The sequence below is a fragment of the Melospiza georgiana genome, chromosome 1 (assembly GCF_028018845.1).
Source record: "Melospiza georgiana isolate bMelGeo1 chromosome 1, bMelGeo1.pri, whole genome shotgun sequence".
NCBI classification, from domain to species: Eukaryota; Metazoa; Chordata; class Aves; order Passeriformes; family Passerellidae; genus Melospiza; species Melospiza georgiana.
The window spans coordinates 60658267-60679200 of record NC_080430.1 but is presented as its reverse complement, the minus strand read 5'-3'; the positions used below and the strand labels follow the sequence as shown (position 1 = coordinate 60679200).

Here is a 20934-nt window from a genome sequence, read left to right as displayed (position 1 = left end):
AGCTTTGTTTCAGTAAGTCAATGAAAAGTATTTCAAATACTATAAAATGCAACTCAGTTAATCACTTCAGTAAATGCTTGCTGACCACTCCAGCTTCCCAGTTAATAAATGTGGATTTTTAAAAAAGGGAACAGTAACAGAGAATCTATGCATACCATACCATGCTGTTATAAGTACTGAATGCAAACTAAAGAACAGTGACTGAAGTCATAGAAGAAGAATAAAGCTAACAAAGGGAAGAAAAAAAGTTGTATTTATTTGACAGGATGAACATTCAGAGATGAAACCTGGATCACCTCCCATTTATGTATCTGACTAATTGCCTCCAGAAGGTTTCAAATCTAGCCAAGGATGTGGAGAAGATCGTACATTAGACAAGGGTCCAAGTATTTGAACAATTGGAACAGTTGTAGGGCAGGTTTGCAAGCAAACCTATGTTCATTGGACATCTAAGTTTTTCAGAATGCAGACACCACACTATGAATGACATCTTAGGAGGATTTCTCCATTTAGCTGCAAGGGGCTGTTGCCACCAAGTAGGAGTCAGGACTCTGAGTGCTCTGGGGTCACCTTAACAGCACAGAGCCCCCAGATGTGAGGCTTCACCCACAGTCCAGGATGGGGGTTCAATCCTGCTACTGGCTGGATGTGTGGACATGCAGCTGCAGGAGGTTTACTCCTGGCAGCTTGGGACAGCAAGATTTCCCCCAAAAGGAGAGCCAAAAGTTGTCTACCTTCTAACATGCTCCCCCCCCCCCCAAAAAAAAAAAAGAAAAAAGAAAATTGGTATCTGTGTTTGTAGTGGTTTTCTGTTTGGTTTATTTTTCTGGTTTTGTTTTGGTTTTTTGTGTGTTTTTTTTTCTCCCAAGCCAAAGATTGTTGCCCTTGTCTTTTCATTTCTTTGATCAAAGCCTTAGCAAAAGGTTAATGCTTTGAGAAAAATTCACCAACTCTGTTTTTAATTATTTTATTTCTTTTTTTTTTTTTTTTTTTTTTTTACATTTTAATGAGAAACCTGTTTAAAGTTAATGTCTTAAGAAAGGATTAAGCCCTGATGTGGATAATGAAATTCAGATTTGGAGCATAAAAACTTTAGGATAACTGAATCTGACTCTTGGTTTCCTTGTCAAAGGAGCCATTAGTCAACATGAATGTTCTGTTCCACTGAGAGCTAGATTACACTCCTCAAAAGTTCAGTGATTTAGCAATATGAAAACTTGACATAACTTACTGTTACATTTTAGAAGTGTTAGTCTGCATTGTATTTAATATTCAATCTACAATTAATTGAAAATTAGAGTAATAATTGGCAGCAGGTTAATGCAAAAAGGAGGGCTTTCAGAAAAGCAAATGCTGTTCTAGTTCCCATGGCACCATTCCCAATATTTGTTTTATACTCCTGAGAGAAAAGAGGAAAGCAGAACAAATGTTAAACCTCCCACACAAAATTCCCAAAGTAATATTATAATTCCCCCTAAAGCTCCAGCCTTGCTGTCAAATTGCTTTTTCTGTCAAGTTTCCAAATTCTTTTATTATGAAAGGATAATAATTATAATTATCCAAAGTTGAAGTTGGTGAGTTTTTACTAAAACAGTTAAGCTGCGAATTCTCATTGAAAAACCTTGTAGAGTCTTTTGCTTAATTTGTATGGTATGATTACTACAATAAGAAAATCTCATATATACATATCTTCTTGTGCAAATGCATTTTTTGCCTAATTATCACCTTCATGGGAAAATTACTGGTTTTTATCAGCAATCTAGGTAATTATTCACAAAAATGATCTCAGGATTTATTGCTTTGAAGAATTATTCACTTGTGCAGAAATTCTCTTCTGCACTTTCCAATGATGTTGTACAACTTCTGATGTACTGCCACATCATTTTTCTTATCCATTGAACTGATTGTGCTTTCCTCAATTTCTTGGACTCAACAAGAACCTTCCTAGAATGCTCAAGAATTTTTTTTAAGATTTCTGTTCAGCCATGTTTATGCCTTTGAGGAGAGGAATTGTTATCAAAGTTTCCTTTATCATATTTTATTTGTAAATGAGTTTTCAATACTGCAGTCTTTGGTATTGACAAAAATTAATTTTTAATTTGGCACCCAAGTGGTGGTGCCACAGATCTTTAAACTCTGAAATAAAACCATACAACTTATCTGTTGTATGGCATTGTGAAGAGATACACTGAATGATTGAAGAGACAGAAAACAACAAAAGCAATGCAAGTAAGTTACTAGCTGGAAAGACACCAATAGCTTCTTTGCGCATGCATGACAATTCTTCTGCTGTCATGCATGCACATTTAGTTAGATTCCAGCAGAAGCTCAAGCATTCCCGGTACGAAATGCAAGAGAAGCATGCAGAGCAGCTCAGATGAGATGCTTTACAGAGGATGTGTTAAATAGATGAAACAGCTGCTTATAAAAAATTTGCTGCAATAAACTCTTTTCGACAGTCACAGTCTTTGGACCAATGTCCTTTAAAAACCCTAACCTGGGCATCAAATGTTAAGCAGAGAAATAGTCTCCTGCATCTCTGAGGGACTTAGGCCTTACTGAAGTACTCCAAACAGGTGCTTTTCAGGACTAGAACTCATCAAGGTTTTTAGGGTGTTCCCATCACCAACCCTTTATTACTTTAAAGCTATTTGCCAGAAGTCTCTAACCCATAGATAATATTTCACCAGATTTGGTTGCCTCTAACAGCACCCTATAGACAGCTCTTTGCAGTCTGAGGAAGATGAGTCCACAGGCTCTATCTGAATAGAATTCGCATTCTATCTGAATCCTTCTGCTGAAGGATAAACCAGTACACACTAGAATCTTTACTATTGCAGGTTATTACAGACTAGACAGAGTCTAAACTCTGTCAAGATTTTTTTAAACTACCCTCCAAAAACTCAGTCAACCCCCCAGCTTTATACCAATAAAATATATTTATGAAAATAATTACTAGCACTGGAAACAGTTGCAAGAAAGTTAAGCAATAACAAATCTTACTAAACAGCTCAATATTTGAGTTAGTTTCAAAGTCTGTTCAATATTTCACTCAGCTAGAAGAGCTGTCAGGACAATCTCACGGTCATGAAATCTGGGGCCTACTTTCTTAGACAAACTTGGTCCCTTAGACACTTTTTTCTAGCGGGAAATATCAGCTGGGAATTATTCCCTTTTTGGTGCACTTCTATTTATGACAGATCTCAGAAATTGTGTTTGGGCAGTGAGTATGTCTTAGAATGAGTTTAATCAAAATGTTTAACAAAGTAATTTGATGACTTCCCAGTCCTCTAAAGAAAGGCTGTTCTTCCAGGGGTTAGTCTTTACTCTGGGGGAAAAACCCCCAAAACTACAACAAACAAGCAAATACCAAAAAACAAACCAGCAAAAAACTCAAAAGTTTATGAAGCAAAATCTCTTACTGAACAGCTCTAGAAACTGCAAGCACAAGAGGCTGCAATTTAAAACCTACTCAGGTGCTCTTCCAGCAAAACTGAGTAACCCCTGAGCACCTCCAAGAGGCCTCCACATTTGGAAGCCCTGCTGAGAGAGGCCAAGCGCTGTGCAGCATAAATGAGTTCTGAATGGATATTCTTTCCTTTCTGGGATTCTCGTTTCCTAGTTACTGTGACTGAGGAGCTGCAGTGGACAAGTGCAAGGAAGCTTCAAACAACCTCTGGCTCATAAATCCTTTTCCTGGACCAAGCCCTACCACAAAGCTCTCACAGTGATGACCAGAGCCTCCCAATGATATTCAGTCTTTCAATCAGACTGGAGAATCACAGAACAGTTTGGGTTGGAAGGACCTGCAAAGCTCATCCATTCCAACTCCCTCAACATGAGCAGTGGCAACACTGATTGGCACTTCTTATCACAAATGCCCTATTTTATAAGAATATCCTAATCTTTGAAGTATGCAGGAAAATGGATTAATAGTTATTGTAGTCAGTAATCCTTTAATAGTCTGAAAGACACAAAAAGGTCAGAGCTACTGTATTTTGTTTATTTGCATCTATCTGTAAGTTCAATTTTACATGGAAATATAGCAATATTTTACAAGGAAATATAGCTCTATGTGATGTCAATATGTTTGAAAAAACGGGGTTCTGAAGTTTTGTTGGCAGCAGATGGTCAAAACCAGACAGTCCTTGTAACAGAGTGTCCTCAGCTGGTGGTTTGCTTTGCACTGCTCTTGGTCCTCCCTAGGCTGTGGAGACCTAATCCTGCTTTAAGACCAAGACCACATATTTGCAGGGGTCCAATAATTTGCATATGTAAGATAATGCTGAGCTGTGTTAGAATGAGAAAATGCCAGCCCACAGTCCCTCAAGCAGCATTTGCTGTGATGATCCTAAGCCACGGTGACATCCAGGGGTGTCATTCTCCAGCCCCTTAGGAATGGAAGCACAGCTGCATGTCTTTAGGATGAGGGCCTTCCCTGGCAGCAGAGTGATTTTTTACTTCATATCTGGATTGCTTAGGTGGCTGAGCACCTGCCTATTGTTATTTCTCAAAGATTATCAATTGGAGTAAGGCAAATGCCCTATTTAGTGGTCAATGATTACCTCAGATGGATAAATTTGATGATCATTGTCTCTCTAGCAGCAAAAATCATTCAAGATATTTCCATGACAACTTTTCACTTCTTCCTCAGAGATGGAACTCCAGAGCAAACTACTGTACAAATATTTCTATGGTTCTAATGACTACAGCTTATTTCTGTGCCGTAACAAAATAAATCTGAGAAAAAAAAATTTCTTGGAAAACAGCATCTCCCCAGTCTAGCTTGCTGCATATTGCTGAGTGCAATACCAAACCTCTGTTGATTTCCAAAAATTTGCTTTAAAATCATCCTATAGTTCTCAATGCCCTCAGAGAGGCCTGACCTCTCCTACCCTGGGCTCTCATCCTTTTCTGAACTGAGAATTAAAAGGTGCAATGCTGCACCAATAGAGACCCATGAAAGTAGGATCATTGGAAATTAATATTTCTGCAGGTTCAAAGTTTCAGAGAGTTATTTAACCTTTAAAAGAAATTGTAGAAAAATCTTTGCATAATATCCAGTTAATAAATTGAGTAATAAAATCCTTCTGTCTTCAACCTCCCCTACCCCAATTTTAAAAATCATGTCATAGGATCTGGATCAGAAATGAACAATTTTCACTGTTTGGAAAAACATTAGTCATGGAAACAGCTCATAAAAATAAGCTGCGCTCAGCTTATTTTCTCAGTCTATATTTGCTTTTTCCAAGAAAAAGAAAAAATATTTTACTTTTCTATTTCAGGATTACTTAACTTCTCTAAAATCCCACACTTTAATGTGCTTATGCTGAAAGTCTTTGCATTCAACAGGCTCAATATTTCATCATGTATGCTCATAGTGATCTAGATCCCAGACATTTTTCTAAACCCACCAGCCAGTGGATGAGAGGGTAAAAGTACACTGCAAAATAACTTCTGCTGCAGCACAGAGAACTCACTGCTTCTCATCTTTGGATCAAATTCTGCAAGTTTCCTTTCATTAGGCAAAACATTTTAAAATCCAGAATTTTTCTGTAAGGCCAAGCAGAGCAATTCTATGGTGCTACGTTACATTACAGCTGACATTACATCTTGAAGAGGCATTTTCACTGCAGCAAAGTCTTGCTCATTAGGGCTTTTGAAACTTTCAGCCAGCATTCCCATTCTCACATGACTTGCTAAATCTCAAGGATTCATTTTTGCCATCTAGTGGATTTGAACAGAATTTACAGAAATTTGCTAATGACAAAGTTGAACATTATTGTTTGTAATAAAAGATGGCAGTTTTAATTTATGGTTATATTTGAAAAAAATATTTATACCTGGAAAAGAGGACTGTTCCCTCTACGTAATGAGCACTGAAAGAAAACAGGATTAATGTGTGGGCACTGAGACTGTGAAAAGAACAGCTGAGGTTACTGCACTGGAGTGTGGGATGGAGTACTGACTGAAGGGAGGAGGTTACTCAGAGGATTCCTCATGTCCAATGTGTCTTTTCTTATAGCAGTCCTGGAAATTTGTAAAATAATCCAAGCAGATCTCTCTTCTGCTGCCCACTTCCCTTCTATTTTTGTGGGGTGGATACAAATAATATTGAACAAGTTATTTCCAAAAGTAGTTTAATGAACAGACACTTAGGCTTAAGAGAGGGGCTATTTTGCATACAAATAGATGCCAAAATAAAAAAAAATAGAACTTCACAAGTTCCATTCAATTTTTTAACCCAAGGTGTTCATTAATAACTGTAACTCAGGATAAAAATACTTCTTTTTATGAATGTATAATATAACATTGATTTAAAAGATACATATAAGGAAGCAATGAAATACTAAAGTATTTCAACACCAACAGCTAGGTGGCATCTCTGAACTGGATACCACCAACTTGAATCCCTCCATTTTCTCTTAAAAAACTATTCTGGAAGCCCCTTAACATTCAGAAATATAGAATGGTTTGGGTTGGGACCTTAAAGATCATCTTGTTCCAGCTTTCACCACTCCATGGGCAGGGCTGTTCCCATTAGTACAGCTTCTTTAAAGCCCCATCCACCCTGGTCTTAAACAATTCCAGAGATCAAGCATCCACAGCTTCTCTGGGCAACAGTGCTAATGCCTCACCAAACCCACAAAAAATTCCTTTCAAATAACTAATCCAAACCAACCCTCTTTAAAATTGCTCCTCTTGTCCTATCACTACACACCCTCTAAAAAAGTCCCCGTCTCTCTTTTGTATAAAACAAAACCAAAATGTATTTGCATTTAAAGACAAAATATTGTAGCTGTACTTCATGGAGAAAACATGGTCCACTGGGGTTCACATCCTTTCAAAAACATAAAAAACCCCCAAATTTTACAAAATACAATTACACGATCACCTGATTTTAAATTTTTGAATCCGATGTAATTAAAACCCATAATAAATTATATTAAATTTCAAGATAAAGAGATGTCAATATGAAAGATCTGGTCTGTCACTGAGTACTTTGAATTCTTCCCAGTTTCAGATGCTTGGATAGAAAGTTAGTGATTAAAAACAGGCAACAGAAGCCTGCCCACTTTTAGTAATGGCAAAAGATGGAAACTGACTTAAAACAAAAACCTTTTACAATCCTTTTATTGACATTTGACATAAAGGTTTCAAAAAATATGCTGTGAACTTCCTTAGTTGTTTATTAATCAATATTTTGAAAAACCAGATAAGGCATTCCAGGTTTTTTAAGGTGCATTTTATTTTACAAATGCATAAAAATGCATTTCATTTTACAAATGCATAAAAGTAGCGCAACTTGTATAAAAAATATAACAATACAGTCAACTACAAAACAGCAGCGTATCACACGCAGTCTGCAAGATTCTTTTTTTCTTCAAATTGTTTGTCTACTGCAAGTGAAAGGGCCTGAAGAAAAGTTGTCATTGTGACACTGGGGGACTAAAAATAAGAGAACATTTTGTTAGACACACCAAGGCAATAGGCAGACATAGTATTTTACATACAAATCACAGTACTTAAAAGAGAAATATTTTAATTTCATGTTACAAAAATTGCAAGATTCTATAAACCAAACCGCAAGTTTATTTAAATTCGGCTATCACAGCAAAGTCAAAGTCAACCTGGGTGAAGTTTTCAGTCACAATACTGTACATTTGCTTAGAAAAAGGTTTTTAACAAATTATTATTTATAAAGTGGTAGAGGTTTTGGGAATTTTTTTTCAGCAAGAAATTATAAGAGCACCAGTATTAATGTTCATTTATTTAATTAAAAGTAGAATGCTCTTGGGCAGATCAATCCCACCTGTCTTCTTCAATCCCATTCTAAACTATGGACAACACATAATTGTTTTGGTCTACAAAGCTTCAGAAACAAGTGCAGTTTAGATTAAAAGGGAGGTTTGGACCAATCTTTCACTTCAGGCAGTGTGTGTTCAGATGTCTTCCTGCCTGTCTCAGACTCAACCCAAAATATAATGAACACAATAAAATCACTTGAAAATAATAAACTTACTTGAATATAAAGTGCATGTGCTAGGAAAGGAAGCTTTCTCAGGACCCGGCCACCAAGACCTTCACTTTTTCTATGGTAAAACAGACAAGTGCTGCTTAAATGCTAAATATCCACTCTTAAAAGGATGCCTTTCCTTTTTCTGTGTTTCTCTATAAAGTTGTTCCAAAAGAACTTCAGATGACAATTCAGTAGCTCACTTGCAGCTCTTTTAGCATGAAGTGAACAGACAAATTCTGCTTGTGGGAGGCTACACTGCAGCAGCACAGGCACAGCTGCCTGGCAATGCTTGCATCAGGCCTCTCACATTGTTGCGCCAATCTCATTAATTTGGGGGGATGTCTACCACAGTGTGGTATGGACACAACCACTTTTGGAAGGACTGGGAAAAAACCTAGTTTGAGTGCTGGACCTTATGGGTACTGCCTGTCTCCTTCTACCTATCATTTACACAGTTTTCTTCACCTCACCCACTTCGTATATGTTAGCATCTTCTCCAAGCACTGCTCTGTGTACATAAAATGCAAACCTCTGTGCCTGAAAAAACTTACTTGCTTTTACTTCACTCCTCACTGGTTAAGACTGCATACTTCAGGAACAGAAACAAAACACACTTTGCAGACTTTATGAATATTATTTCGTTCCATAGGGACCAGCACTTTGGAAAAAAAAACATTGCTTGATATTGATATTATTGTTTCAAGAACTGTTATGATGCAGTGAAAGACCATTTGCTCTACCACCATACTCAGCAAACCATAACACTATCTATTTACACTTTATTCCTCTCCCCCTTGTTTTTGTCCACTTATATCTCCACACTAAATACTGATCTAGCAGATGGCAAGACATTTCAAAACACTTTCTTAGCAGGATCTAAGGCACATGCTATTTCTGCCAAAGTGCATTACAATTCCCAATATCCACTGAAAACTAACGCTAATCCAGCCAGCAACTTGTCAGGAGGACCTCAAATGGCAGAGCAAAAACCACAAGCAGTACTAGACCAAGCCAGATCTGAGACCAAGACATGTTAGGAAATTGTGATTGCTTCCACTTTTTGTCCCCTGAAGGTTTTTGCACTTTCCCAAACACAAAAAAAGATTGAGCTGTTTCAGATCTCCAGTTGTTGGGAAATTTGGTTACTTTTACACATTATTCCATAACTCAGTATGTATGTATGAAAAAAGTAGAATTTCAGAATCTTACCTTGAGATATCTTTCAGTACAAGGCTTAACCTTGACACATTATTTTCTATGAAGCCAATCATCTCAAGCTCTCTCAGTGTCAGAAGCTGCTGTCGAGGATATATTATTTGACACTACAAACAAAAGTTACAAACCGTTGTATGAAAAATAAATGCATTCAAAATTAAATTTTACAGTAAGAGTGGAAATACAGAAAATGAATTAAATTTACGTATTTTTGTTACTTAGGAAGTATGATTAAAATGCAGAATTTATTAAAATATGGTATTTTACAGTTTTGCTCTCAAGTATTACCTTCATCAGCTCTTCCAGGCAAGAAAGATATATTCTAAATATTGCTGCAGTAGATGGAGGTCCAATGTATTGTTTTATGTCAGCCCTGTCTACAAAGGCCATGTCAATTTTCTCTGTAATATTTGAAGTAGTCAGGATAACTACATTGGGATACCTTCAAGACAAAAATAGATTTTTAGGTCACATGTAAAAGATTTATGTCCTTTTATGACTGGCAAGTTGACACCTTCCTTCTTATGCTTCAAATAATTTTATGCAATAAACTTCACATCACATCATTCTTGTCAATCAGGAATTACATTAAATGATCTGAAGCTCTTGGCCAGGTATCACCAGACTATTTCAATGCATAGTCTCTTTCCTTCAGCTGTTTCTCAAGTGTCCACAGTTCCTCTAATTCTATTTCAGAAGTGATATATGGTAACTTCCTAGAAACTACTGGCATAGCTTCTGACACACACAAAAAGATCATTAAAAGAATTGTAAATGACCTTTAATCAACATGTTTTACATTTCAATTTTGATGTCTGCTCTCCAAGCAAACATCATGATGCTCTGTCCTTTTTCTCCCTCTGTCATTAGGGGAAGCATACTGTCCATAGATTTGATTGTCCACCCAGGTACATGTAAAATATTCTGCTGGATTACTCCTATTTCTTTTCAAGATTAGCATCGTGAACAAAGAATAACTATTCACTAATTAATCTGGTTTAGTATTCCAAGTAGGAATTGAAATTTAGCAGGAATAGGAATACTGAAACTGTCAATTAACTTTTGCTACTGCAATAATATGCAAACAATACCTTTTAATCTGGTCTATTTGCGTCAGTACAGCATTGACCACACGAATAGCATCCGAAGGCTCTGTGCCTGCCTTGAAGGCACTGCGAGCTGCCGTGAGGCTTTCCACCTACAAAAACCCAAACCAATCAACCAAAACAACAACAACAAAATCACCAAACACCAAAAAAACCAAAAGGATTGCACTTTTGGAGTCTTGGCAGCAAACAGGTAACCCATGCAACACACCTTCAGATTCCTGTGCCTACTATCTACAACTTCTTCAAAATCTTTTGTTAGGTAGCAATTTCCCGGGAAAAAGAAAGGCATGTCAAGGAAGCAAAGTGTAGTGAGGGAAATTCCTTTTTGGATAGCAGAATGGAGGCTGGTTTGCATTTTAAATTCTGGAGGTGGAGGAATGGGACACCACCAGAATAATGAATAGGTTGAATTTAGAGTGAGATTCCCCATAGGAACTCCAATATGACAAAGCTAATAAGGTACATACTTACTAAGTTGCTTTTCTATGCAAGTTTGAAAAAAATCTAACAACAATGAAATGAACCATATTCACGTTTTTTAGAGCTTTACAAAAAATGTAAATAATACAAATCTGGGCTACTTTGAAGTTTAAAACAATATAATGTAAACATACAGCAGCAAGGGAAATTCCACCAAGAAAGGCTTCAATTCATTTTCAGCTGGAATTTGCCTGCTAAGTGATACTATGTTCCTCCCAAATCTGCAGCAGTCAAGACTAAAGTTCACTCAGCTGCACAATCATGTAGCTTACAAAATAGCATAAATGTGCTTTTATTGTTCTTTACAAATGAGCACTATTGCAGCTCCTTCCCATCAATTTCCTTTCTGCTATATTTTATGCACAACAATGCTATTGGAATCATACCTCATCAATCAGTACAAATACAAGAGCATCTCTGTCATCAACTAACTCTTGGATCTTCTGGAACATCTTGGTTACAAGTTTGCCGCTCTAGAAAGACACCATATGCATATGTTAACTATTTCCTTACCACACAACTTTCCAAGGCTTATCATACTTAAAGGTGTAAATGCCTGAGTTTTAAAACAACTTTCTAATAAAACTTCTCTTTAAGCATTTTCAAACATATTAATTATTCTGAACAATCTCTGGTGCACATATTTAGGAAACAAGCTAAACAGAATATTACAGTGTAATTTCTAAAATATGTAGCTTATTTTATTAGGTACATCAATACATACCTCAGAAAACCATTTAGAGAAAAGGCTATGGCTGTTTATCTCAATTAACTGTCCATACCTATACCTAAAGTATGAAGAGAAAAAGAAGTATCAACTCCATTCTAAATAAAAATCAGAGATATCAATAACTTCTGTAAGTGTCATTCCTGACATTCTGACCCTGGAATTCTGTGAATTAGTGCTCTAAATTACTTACCTTTCAAAATATAATACATATTTTACTGATATTATTTTTGTTGCTGGAACTTCCCACATTGCTGAAAATGTAACTGGAATTCTTATACTAAATTGCTATTAGAATTTCCTCATTAGAACAGGGTAAGTAACTCTTACCATGATAATTGCCTCATTCTTCTCTTTGTGTAAGATTTTCTTCAGTATAGCAAGAAGTGACAAAGTATCTCAACCACACATTATAGAGCTTATGATTTTCATATGTTCAGTTTAGACTAGAGTAGGATCATGCCAATACACATTATTTATGCTACACCTTTTATTTTATATCTTTGGGGTTTTTTTAATATAGATTTGTTAGGTTGCTATGAACTTTCAGGCTATTTCTTATAATCTGATATCCAAACTGACCCCTGCAGATTGCAGCATTCAGACAATCCAAGCACAAAAGAAATTAGTTTAAAAACCCACTACCTATTAAAACCAGGCTCTATCAAACATGAAGATAACAAAAACCAAAATACTCCTTGATCCTCTGTCCTTTAATACTCATTGATATACAAAGTGGGCAAAAATTACTGTACTGCCACTGGAATGTCTTTTACACACCTGGGACAATTATTTACACAGTTTACAAGGCATAAAATATCCTAATCAGTCTAGCAGATCAATTTTATTGCTAGCCTGGTGCACTACAAAAAAGAAGACATAACAGCACTAAGTTACTTGAAAATAAATACGAGATATACTTGGGCTAATGAAAAAGAACAACTAAGTATAGTAAGCTAAAGTGAAAAATTTCCAAAAAAAAATCACCTGTATGACAGTCGAATTGTCAGCTTCTGAGCCAATGCTTTACAGAGAGAAGTTTTCCCAGTTCCAGGAGGGCCTGATTTGAAATCAGATCCATACGTTACACAGAGTCTGCATTAGATTGTTAATGACATCTAACAGATTTTTAACTATTTTATTTCATTACAGCATTAATTGTAGAGTAAAATCACAGCAGATAATGATTGTGTACACCAGACTATTTTGAGAAAATTGCTTCCTTGACTACAATCCTAGAGCTAATGCTGGATTTTATATGTATGCAGACACCATAAAGTTAAAACATTCAACAGCCAGAGAAGCAAAGAGTATCACCCCTGCAGGGCTAAACCTCATCAGCATTCTCTATAATCAGCGCTATGCTCAAACTTGTATCTTCCTGAAATGCACTCTTCTAACATAGAAAACAGAAACATATCACCATCAGTTTGATCAGCTGTCCACTCTCCCAGAAATTTCTTCCTTGGGGAATCCAGATCATCTTGAGAACTATACTCTGAGACAAACCTTTTGGATCTGACTTAATATCCCATGGAAGAGTCACAAAGATTTCCTCCAAAGAGGCAAGTACAAGCACAGTTACCAGAGTATGAGTCTGAAATAAAGTCTTTCAAACAAAAACATCTAAAAAAGAGGCTTCTAAATTGTAGAAGTAAATTGACAGTTGTAACTTAAATACAACAAACAAATATTTCCACTATGACCTTTGATTTTTGAATACCAGTCTTGATGACAAAATCAGTGCAACATGCATTTTGCAAGAAAATGGATTCAGTTGATGCTAATCTCGTTTGTGGTATAACCTCTACAGTAAGTTAGAACTGACTGAAGATTTCAGCTTCACTAAAATAACTAAAAGTAACTGAACTAGCAAGTTTTGGCAACAGAACAGTGTCAACAACACAACAGATTGCCTTCCCAGTTTTCCCAAAGTTTTTAGAAAGCTATAACTAAAAAAAATTTAGTACTGCAATAGAAGTTTAACTAATATATGCCTCCTAGTATCTTCAGTATCTGCATTATTTTTGTTCATTCTGTAAAAATGCAACAGTATCACTTAAAATTAAGAAATCCACAGTTGTCACTGCACTGTAAGCTTTAGAATTTAAATTCATGCAAAACATGTATATGTGAACATTGATTTGACTCTAACATTACATTTCATCTAAATTTGTACTATTGAGGTGCTGCTTTCATATCATCTCGTTTTACTACATAGGATTGCAGTACAAGTCTTTCCAGAAGGAAAGTATAAACAGCTGGCCAGTGAATCAATCTACTTGGCTTAAAACAGATAATTTTTACCATGCAGCAAAACAACTCTGTTCCATGATATCAGGTTGCTGTCAACATTTTTGTCAGAAAATAATAATGTTGTCGTCACATAATCGAGTAACTAAATGAAGAGGACAGATAGAAAGACACAAATTAGAGTCATAACAGCAAATATAACCACAAATAGAATCAATCTCTAATGATGTCTATTGTGTACTCATAACAACAACAAAAAAAAAGAGCTCATCTCTTTTAGTCAAATATATTTCTGCAAAGGATGGGAATTCTTTTCTGTTCTGCCCTCAAGAATAAGAATAGCATGTACTTGGCACAAATGGAGTTCCAGAACTTTTAAATGGATAAATTAAACACTTCAAGGAAGGAAAATTGATTTTATTTTTCATTGTCCCACGTACTGTGTGTCTGTAAAACACAAGCTGCCTAAGCACAGAGAATCAAAGACTCAAATTCTGGGTCCTGTTTAGATGTTGTACAGCTATACATTTGTACAGTTTGTTGTAGTCAGCCCGCCAAACAAAGCATTTCCTGTCACATTTATTTCCTTTTTACTGAAGCATTTGTATCAGCTTCTACAAGGAATTCATAGATTAATTCCTCCAAATAACAGAAGTTGCATGTATTTCCTGGAATGATTGCTTCTATAAATATTGCAGTTTCAATTTAGAATTATCTAGAATTAGGAAGTAGAGAACTCTTTCAATAAAATGAATATGAACTTCAGGTGTGAATCTATGATGACTTTTACCTATAACACCTGATACCACATTATCTTCTGTTGCTCTTACGTGTAATGAGCTTTAGATCCCTGCATGTTGATGGGACAATACAGTGGTGCTCCTGCAATATCTCATGCTTGAAATGGAGCAATCACACAACAGCAAAAACAACCAAACTTAATCCACATATTTGTCAAAATTCTCACTGTGCCATTTTGAAAATTCACAGCAACTATTTCAGAGCCCATAGAACCCAAACATGCTCAGGCATTCCCATGGTTTAAAGAAGGAAGATTTACAATTTTACAGTAGTAGTTCAAGTTTGAGTCATTAAAAGCTACCATTTCTTTCTACTCATATACACTTACACTCAACAGTGATCAGCTTGCTGTTATTTAGAACACCAGCAAGTCTAATGAAATAGTCTTGTCATTTCACAAATGACTTTGAAAACTGTTCCATAAATTACACAAATGTGGATGTATTAAGTGATTTTTACCTTATAAATTAAGAAGTACCATCACTGGAATGTTTTACTTTTCTCTATTTGGTTATAAAGACTTAAGTGAGAATACTGTATCTATGGTATTACAAATAAGCTAATGAATTAATTATTTGTGTCCAAGAACTTCAGTTAGAAGCTGAATTGAACTATTTGTGGGGTCTATTTGCACCACAATTACTAAATTTCAGATTACGGTATTACTGTTCTACAATCTCTGGCAGTTATCATCACAATCTCTGATGAATGCACAGGATCTTCAAGCTAGAAAACGAACCCACGGAAGTGTTTAGTTTCTTTCCAATGTCTTGACAGCACTCAAATGGCAGGGCACTCAGCTTTAGTAAAATCACTGAATAAGTATTTGCATGAACAGTAGCCCTGCTTGCTGACATTACTGCCAAGTCCATTAACTGTTTAGCTGCTGCCAGAAACAAAGTTTATGGGAATCTATAAAATTAGAGGGTTTTGTGAAAGCTGGAAAAGGCAGGCTTCAGATACAGCAGAATTGTGAGTAGAGCTAAAGCAACAGTTATGAGATAGGTCAGCAGAAAAATTATTTAAACTGCAGAAAAAGCAAGGGCAAATTGAACAATAGCCTGCGTATTAATGCTTGTCTGAATAGCTATCTAAGTTGCAGAAAGTTTATCTAGCAAGATATTAGGAAGGTTAAAGCTTAAGAATGGAGCTCTGTGTGCTGTGTTTTAAGGCTTACAAATAGGTATTGTATTCAAAATAAGCAAGCATTGTTTTAACCAAAGGTACGTGTGCTTATCGTGATTGGATAGAACTACTGTCAATATGCTTTTGCTTTGTGTGATTGGTTAAGAAGCTTATAAAATAAGTTGTAACATTAAGTTTTTTGGCCCGCTGCCGAGATTGTGAGCTGCTGGAATCTTCCCATTATCATAATCATGTAATGAGACTGATGCTGAAAAATAAACAGCTCGAAGCACTTTCCCAGCAGCCCCGTCTCGTTTGTAGTCTGTAAATAGCCAGCGTCAAAAGTTACACTCCCATTCCCTTCTGCCCAGCCTGCACCCATATCTCCACAGGATGCAGCAAACTTCAAACAGGTTTAATTTCAGCTCTTACTTCTCCTCAAGTGATTTTAATTGTTATTCATTTCCAACTTACATTTGATTTTACTTCAGTGTCATAGATAAGACTTTCCCAAAGACCATGGAATTCAGCTGCAAAAGCAATATATTATATACCTGTTTAGTATAAATCAATCTGGAAAACTGTAACTCATCATTGCAGCACAAAACAGTTTTCAAATTATGCTCAACTAAAATGAAGAATTAAGAACACGTATATGAAAGCAAGTAAAGCATCTGTGGGGGAAAAAAAAGTTTTTCAACTTTTTTTTCTCAAAATGCAAAGACCACTTTCTACACACAAATTCAGCAGTTACCCAGCTTCTATTTCCTCCAATATCTGTGACAAGAAATTAATATTAATTTATTAACATGAAATGAAAAATATCGTTCCTTCCATTCTCAGTAGAGGATGAACTTACATTTCACCAAGGAAGCAATGAAAACTAGTGGTAGGAGGAGGGTTCTAGGGCAAATTTTATCATTCAAGTTTGCCTTTTTTATTTAACATCAAGATGTAAAAAAAACCATGTAGCTGAACAATGCATAAAAGCCTAAAGCTGTCATTTCAGTATCAATCATTCGTAGCCGTTGGCTTCTAACTTTCAGCAAAGAAAAGCATAAAAGACTGAACAACTATAAACCACGAAATTGTAGCAATTATTGCTGCAGTGTGTTTTCTTTAGTTTTTATTGGCATGGTCACTATCTAATTTGTGATTTTACAATCCCTTTGTGTTGTCCTGACCTTGCCTTTGGAGTGGCACAGGTTTCCCATTTTGCATCTCATGTTTCTAAATTTAGACTTGCTCCCTCATTGTTATTCAGTTTGGTCAAGTGTCAGTCCTTCTGTTTGTTACCCAGCCACTCCCTGCCAAGTTTCAAACGCCTCCCCTTCCCAGCTGTCAATCCCTACTATCCCTACTCTTTTCCCCAGGACCTTCCTTACTCCTCCTCCCCCTAGGTGTCAATCCTCCCCCAAACCCACCCTCTCTTCTAGTAAATTCCTTGTCACTTTTGTATCCTTTAGAACCCCTTTGTTTAGAACCCAAGTTATTCCCTTCCCTAGTGTTCTTTCATTGGTCTAAGTACGAATTACCCCACCTCAGACCCCTCCCCAACCATATCCCTGTTGGTTTGCTACCCTAAACGCCTCTTCCTGACAAATGTTAAAAAAATTCCTGTTAACCGTGAGTCAAGGTCTTGTCTGTTTGGAGTCCTGAACTCAAGGGAAATCACCACCAAATAAAGCCACCCCAGCTCTACCCCTGGACCCGTGCTGCTGTCTTTTTGTTCCTGTGCTGAACCTCTATTGGTAGCTGGGATTCTGTAGAGCTTGTAAGGGGGGGTCTGGTGCACCTCTGGTGTCGCTGAGCCGGGTCACCCTGATTTTAGTGCGCCACGACAATAATGTCAATGTATCAGTTTTAATTCTTCCTGAAAACTAATGTAATGAATAATTAGGCATTTCAGAACATGGAAAGAATAGGAAATGTTTCAAAATTACTGTCTCTCTGAGCTAAAGCTCACACTTTTGCTTTTCCTTTCAGGCAGAGAATCAAACTTCCCCAAGCACAGGACAGTAACAGGCAGGTCTGGCTCTATCACAGAGGAAAGCCTGATTTTTCCTCTCCAGAAGATAAAGACCAAATCTCTTTACTTTGTTTGTCTGTTTCATGTATAAAAGCAGTACTGTCATAGGGGCTGGAAGCCAGTAGTGAGCTCTGGAAAATGAACATTGAAAGTGATAAGCTTCTTGTGGATCTTCAAGTTAAAAAAAACTTGGAATGCAATCACCAGTGTTAAAAACTTGCATGCTTCTGATTATGACTACATGTTTTAGACAACAAGACCAGTTATTTTCACACATCCACAAGTATTACAGAAATAAAGGATGTGTTTTGGAATCATCTGCAGCACGTCAGTCAAAACCAAAAGGAAAAAGTCCAAATATATTTGTTCCATAAAGAAAAAAGTCCACACATATTTTTTATATAGACAAACAATAAATACAAATAGTACCTTTATAGGTAACTATAAACACTTTTAGCCTTTGCAATATTTTCTTTATTGCTCTAGAGCTCCCAGAAATGCCACACAGGTACCTGCTGGTAGCACCCAGTGGTGAGCTGCAGTGATATCATCATTCTCTTCTTCCAGGTTTTCCGAGGTTGGTCCTTCTTCATTCAGATGAAAAACATGAAGAGAAAGACTGCTTGTGCTCAGGTCAATAGGCTAGAATGAACATAAAAAGATTTGTTACCTGTCATATTTCTCATTCAAAGCTAGTTGAACAAAAGAAAGTTACAGTCTTCAGCTGGCATTTATCTCTGAAGCCTACTACCTCTGTTTCAGACCTTAATAAACAGTAAAAAAAAAATAGACACCTTTTCCTAGTTATACTAGTCAGCCTAAGAAGAGATACTACATCATTCTACAGACCTTGTCTTGCTTCTGCCCTTAGGGTACCACTACAACTAGTTCAGGGGCACATAAACAGAGGTGCATGTTCTTGACCAGAAATACCTGTCTGTCCTTCAGTTTCAGGTCTGTGTCCACAATTGCCACAGACTGCACATTGTTGTTAAGGAAAGGGTCGTCAAATTCTGTCCACTTGTAATCACCAAATACGATGTTGTGTCTGTTCAACAGCTTTAAGACACTCATCCTAATATCTTCTTTCTTGGCCACACTAATAAGAAAGAAACATCATTACTTTATGGCATTGACATTTATAAGGCAATTTGAATTAGTGTTGGAAAGCATTATTTCATACATGAGGCTTTCATGGAAAATAGCTTCTATCTTGCACACACCAAAAAACCCAACCAAACAACCAAGCAAGCAACAAAACCCCCAATCCTAAAAAAAACAACTAACACAAAAAAATCCCAAACCCACTCAATCGTCCTCCAGCATTCTACAGGAGAAAAGAACCTGTCAGATTCAGTCTGTCTGCAAAAGCAACAAGTTGGACAGTTGGTTTTAATTTGTGCATTAAAAGACATAATCCAAATAATACCATTTGCTCTGTTTGAGGTCATATCAGGGGATACTGAATGAGACAGCTAGAAGACTTCAAGAATGGAAAGCAGTTATGCAATCTGTGTTCCAGCAGGAAACCCAGAAAGACTCGGAGCTAAGCTACAGACTGAATTTGGTAAGCTTAGCTTGGAAGCTCCATTATACTTTCAGGACAGCTGAAACATCAGGATGGGGACACAATTTAGGGAGAATTCCAGAAGAGACAAAAACTACAGGAACAGGAATACCATTCGAAGATTTAACTTAATTTTGCAATTTCACTCATTCAAATGCAAATTCTCAGTCCTCTGTTAAGCCTGGCAAAAATAGCACAGTGTGTATTTTACTCTTTGATTTTTCTAATGTCTCGGACATGCTCTCCCATATCCTTCAGACATCCAAAACCTTAAGAAAAGAACTGGATAAATAGACAAGGAGGGTTGGACTGTCCAACTCAGAGGGCTGTGATTAGTACAAAGATTAAGCAGCCTGTCAGTAACTTGGGTGGGGAGAGGCAGTGTGGTGCTCTTAGCATTGGGACCAGCACTGTTTTTGCATCCTTGACAATGGGATTGAAAGTGACTGCATCAAGTTTATGGATATCACCAAAGCAAGGAGAACTTTCAATATTCTGGAGCAGGGAGGCTGCTATTCAGAGGGACCTCTGCAGGTTGGCAATACGGTCTGACTGGAAACTTTTGACGTTCAGCAAAAGGTAAACATGAAATCTTAGCTCTCCACCCACTGCCCAGATAACAGAACAGATCAGGGGCCAACTGAATGACATGCTGTTTTGCAGAAAAGGGCCCGTGGGTCCTGGGTGGATAAGCTGGCAATAAGTCGAGTGTGCCCCTGCTACAAATGAGGACAACCTTATTTGAGGCTGTGCTACCAAGACTGCAGATGTAAGAGAGAGTAAGCGTTTTCATCCACTGGCTTTGTAAGACCACATCTGGAGTACTGTGAGCAGTTGAGAGCACAGACACAAAAGAGACAAGGATAAACTGGGGCAAACCCATAACGTGGCCAACAACTTCATCATGAGACTGGATGACATGACCCACAAGGTGAAACTGAGCAAACTGTATTTGTTCAATCTTAGGAAAAGACACAGGTGAGGAAACTCCCGGGAGAGCACAGAGAAGGCAGAGCTGGGTCCTGCGGGCTCTTGGAGATCCGTAGAACGAGGCCGAGAGGAAACAGGCACAAGTGGCAGCAAGCAACGCTTTGATCGGATACCTGCTCGACTTCTGGTGAACTTCCACATGGATCTGAACGCTGTCACACACGTTTGGGAGAGCTTGCTTCAAATCTCCAGCAGCGTCTTCCATCTTTCTCGCTCCTAGGGAAAAAGCGATACCAAAGAGAAGCGACTTCCAGCGACTGCTACGCGCCCACGGCACGGACGGCCCTTTCCCGGTGCCCTGTCCAGGTGCACACGGCCCCCCGCTAAGACCAGGTACGTGATCGGGACGAAGATCAGGATCGGCACCTTCCCTCCCTCAGGAGATGGCGACGACAGACTCGGGACACGCCGCGAGGGCGGTCGCGCGTACGGACGGGCGGGCGGCTGCTCCCGCCTCAGCGCTGGGGACAGGGAATCACCTCAGGCAGGCACGGCCTTGGCAGCGACGCGCCAGGGCGACAGGGATCGCGAGCGCGGGCGAGCCGGAGGCACCAGGCACCGACTGCAGCAGCCGCTGTTTGTAAAGGGCGCGCTGGGCGAGGCAGGGCCGGCCACTCA

The 20934-nt window shown here is 37.8% G+C and overlaps 1 protein-coding gene across 4 annotated transcripts; it reads right to left on the bottom strand.

The window, feature by feature from the left end:
• Positions 1 to 7167: 7167 nt before the first annotated feature.
• On the bottom strand, positions 7168 to 20898 carry TRIP13 (thyroid hormone receptor interactor 13). 4 transcript variants are annotated; one of them, XM_058040535.1, is made up of 14 exons: positions 20796 to 20898; positions 20430 to 20532; positions 18693 to 18858; positions 18272 to 18401; positions 16205 to 16260; positions 13859 to 13949; positions 12539 to 12611; positions 11549 to 11612; positions 11211 to 11297; positions 10327 to 10433; positions 9524 to 9677; positions 9230 to 9342; positions 8024 to 8093; positions 7168 to 7449 (listed from the first exon to the last, which is right to left on the bottom strand). In XM_058040535.1, the coding sequence occupies exons 2-14, from the start codon at positions 20519 to 20521 to the stop codon at positions 7354 to 7356; spliced, it is 1299 nt and encodes a 432-aa protein (XP_057896518.1). In that variant the 5' UTR covers positions 20522 to 20532; positions 20796 to 20898; the 3' UTR covers positions 7168 to 7353. The 4 variants fall into 4 exon arrangements, with proteins under 4 accessions (XP_057896518.1, XP_057896532.1, XP_057896524.1 ...); XM_058040549.1 differs by lacking the exon at positions 20796 to 20898 and adding an exon at positions 20683 to 20763; XM_058040541.1 differs by lacking the exon at positions 20796 to 20898 and having other exon boundaries at positions 20430 to 20675.
• Positions 20899 to 20934: the final 36 nt, after the last annotated feature.

Bases quoted from the DNA above. Each gene is read 5' to 3' on its own strand.
- TRIP13 (XM_058040535.1), bottom strand. From the start codon at position 20,521: ATGGAAGACGCTGCTGGAGATTTGAAGCAAGCTCTCCCAAACGTGTGT. The intron at 11,298-11,548 runs GTATGTATTGAT...GTGTCTTTCTAG, and splicing joins TCTCTAAATGGTTTTCTGAG to AGCGGCAAACTTGTAACCAA. The intron at 7,450-8,023 runs GTAAGTTTATTA...TCTTATTTTTAG, and splicing joins CACATGCACTTTATATTCAA to TCCCCCAGTGTCACAATGAC.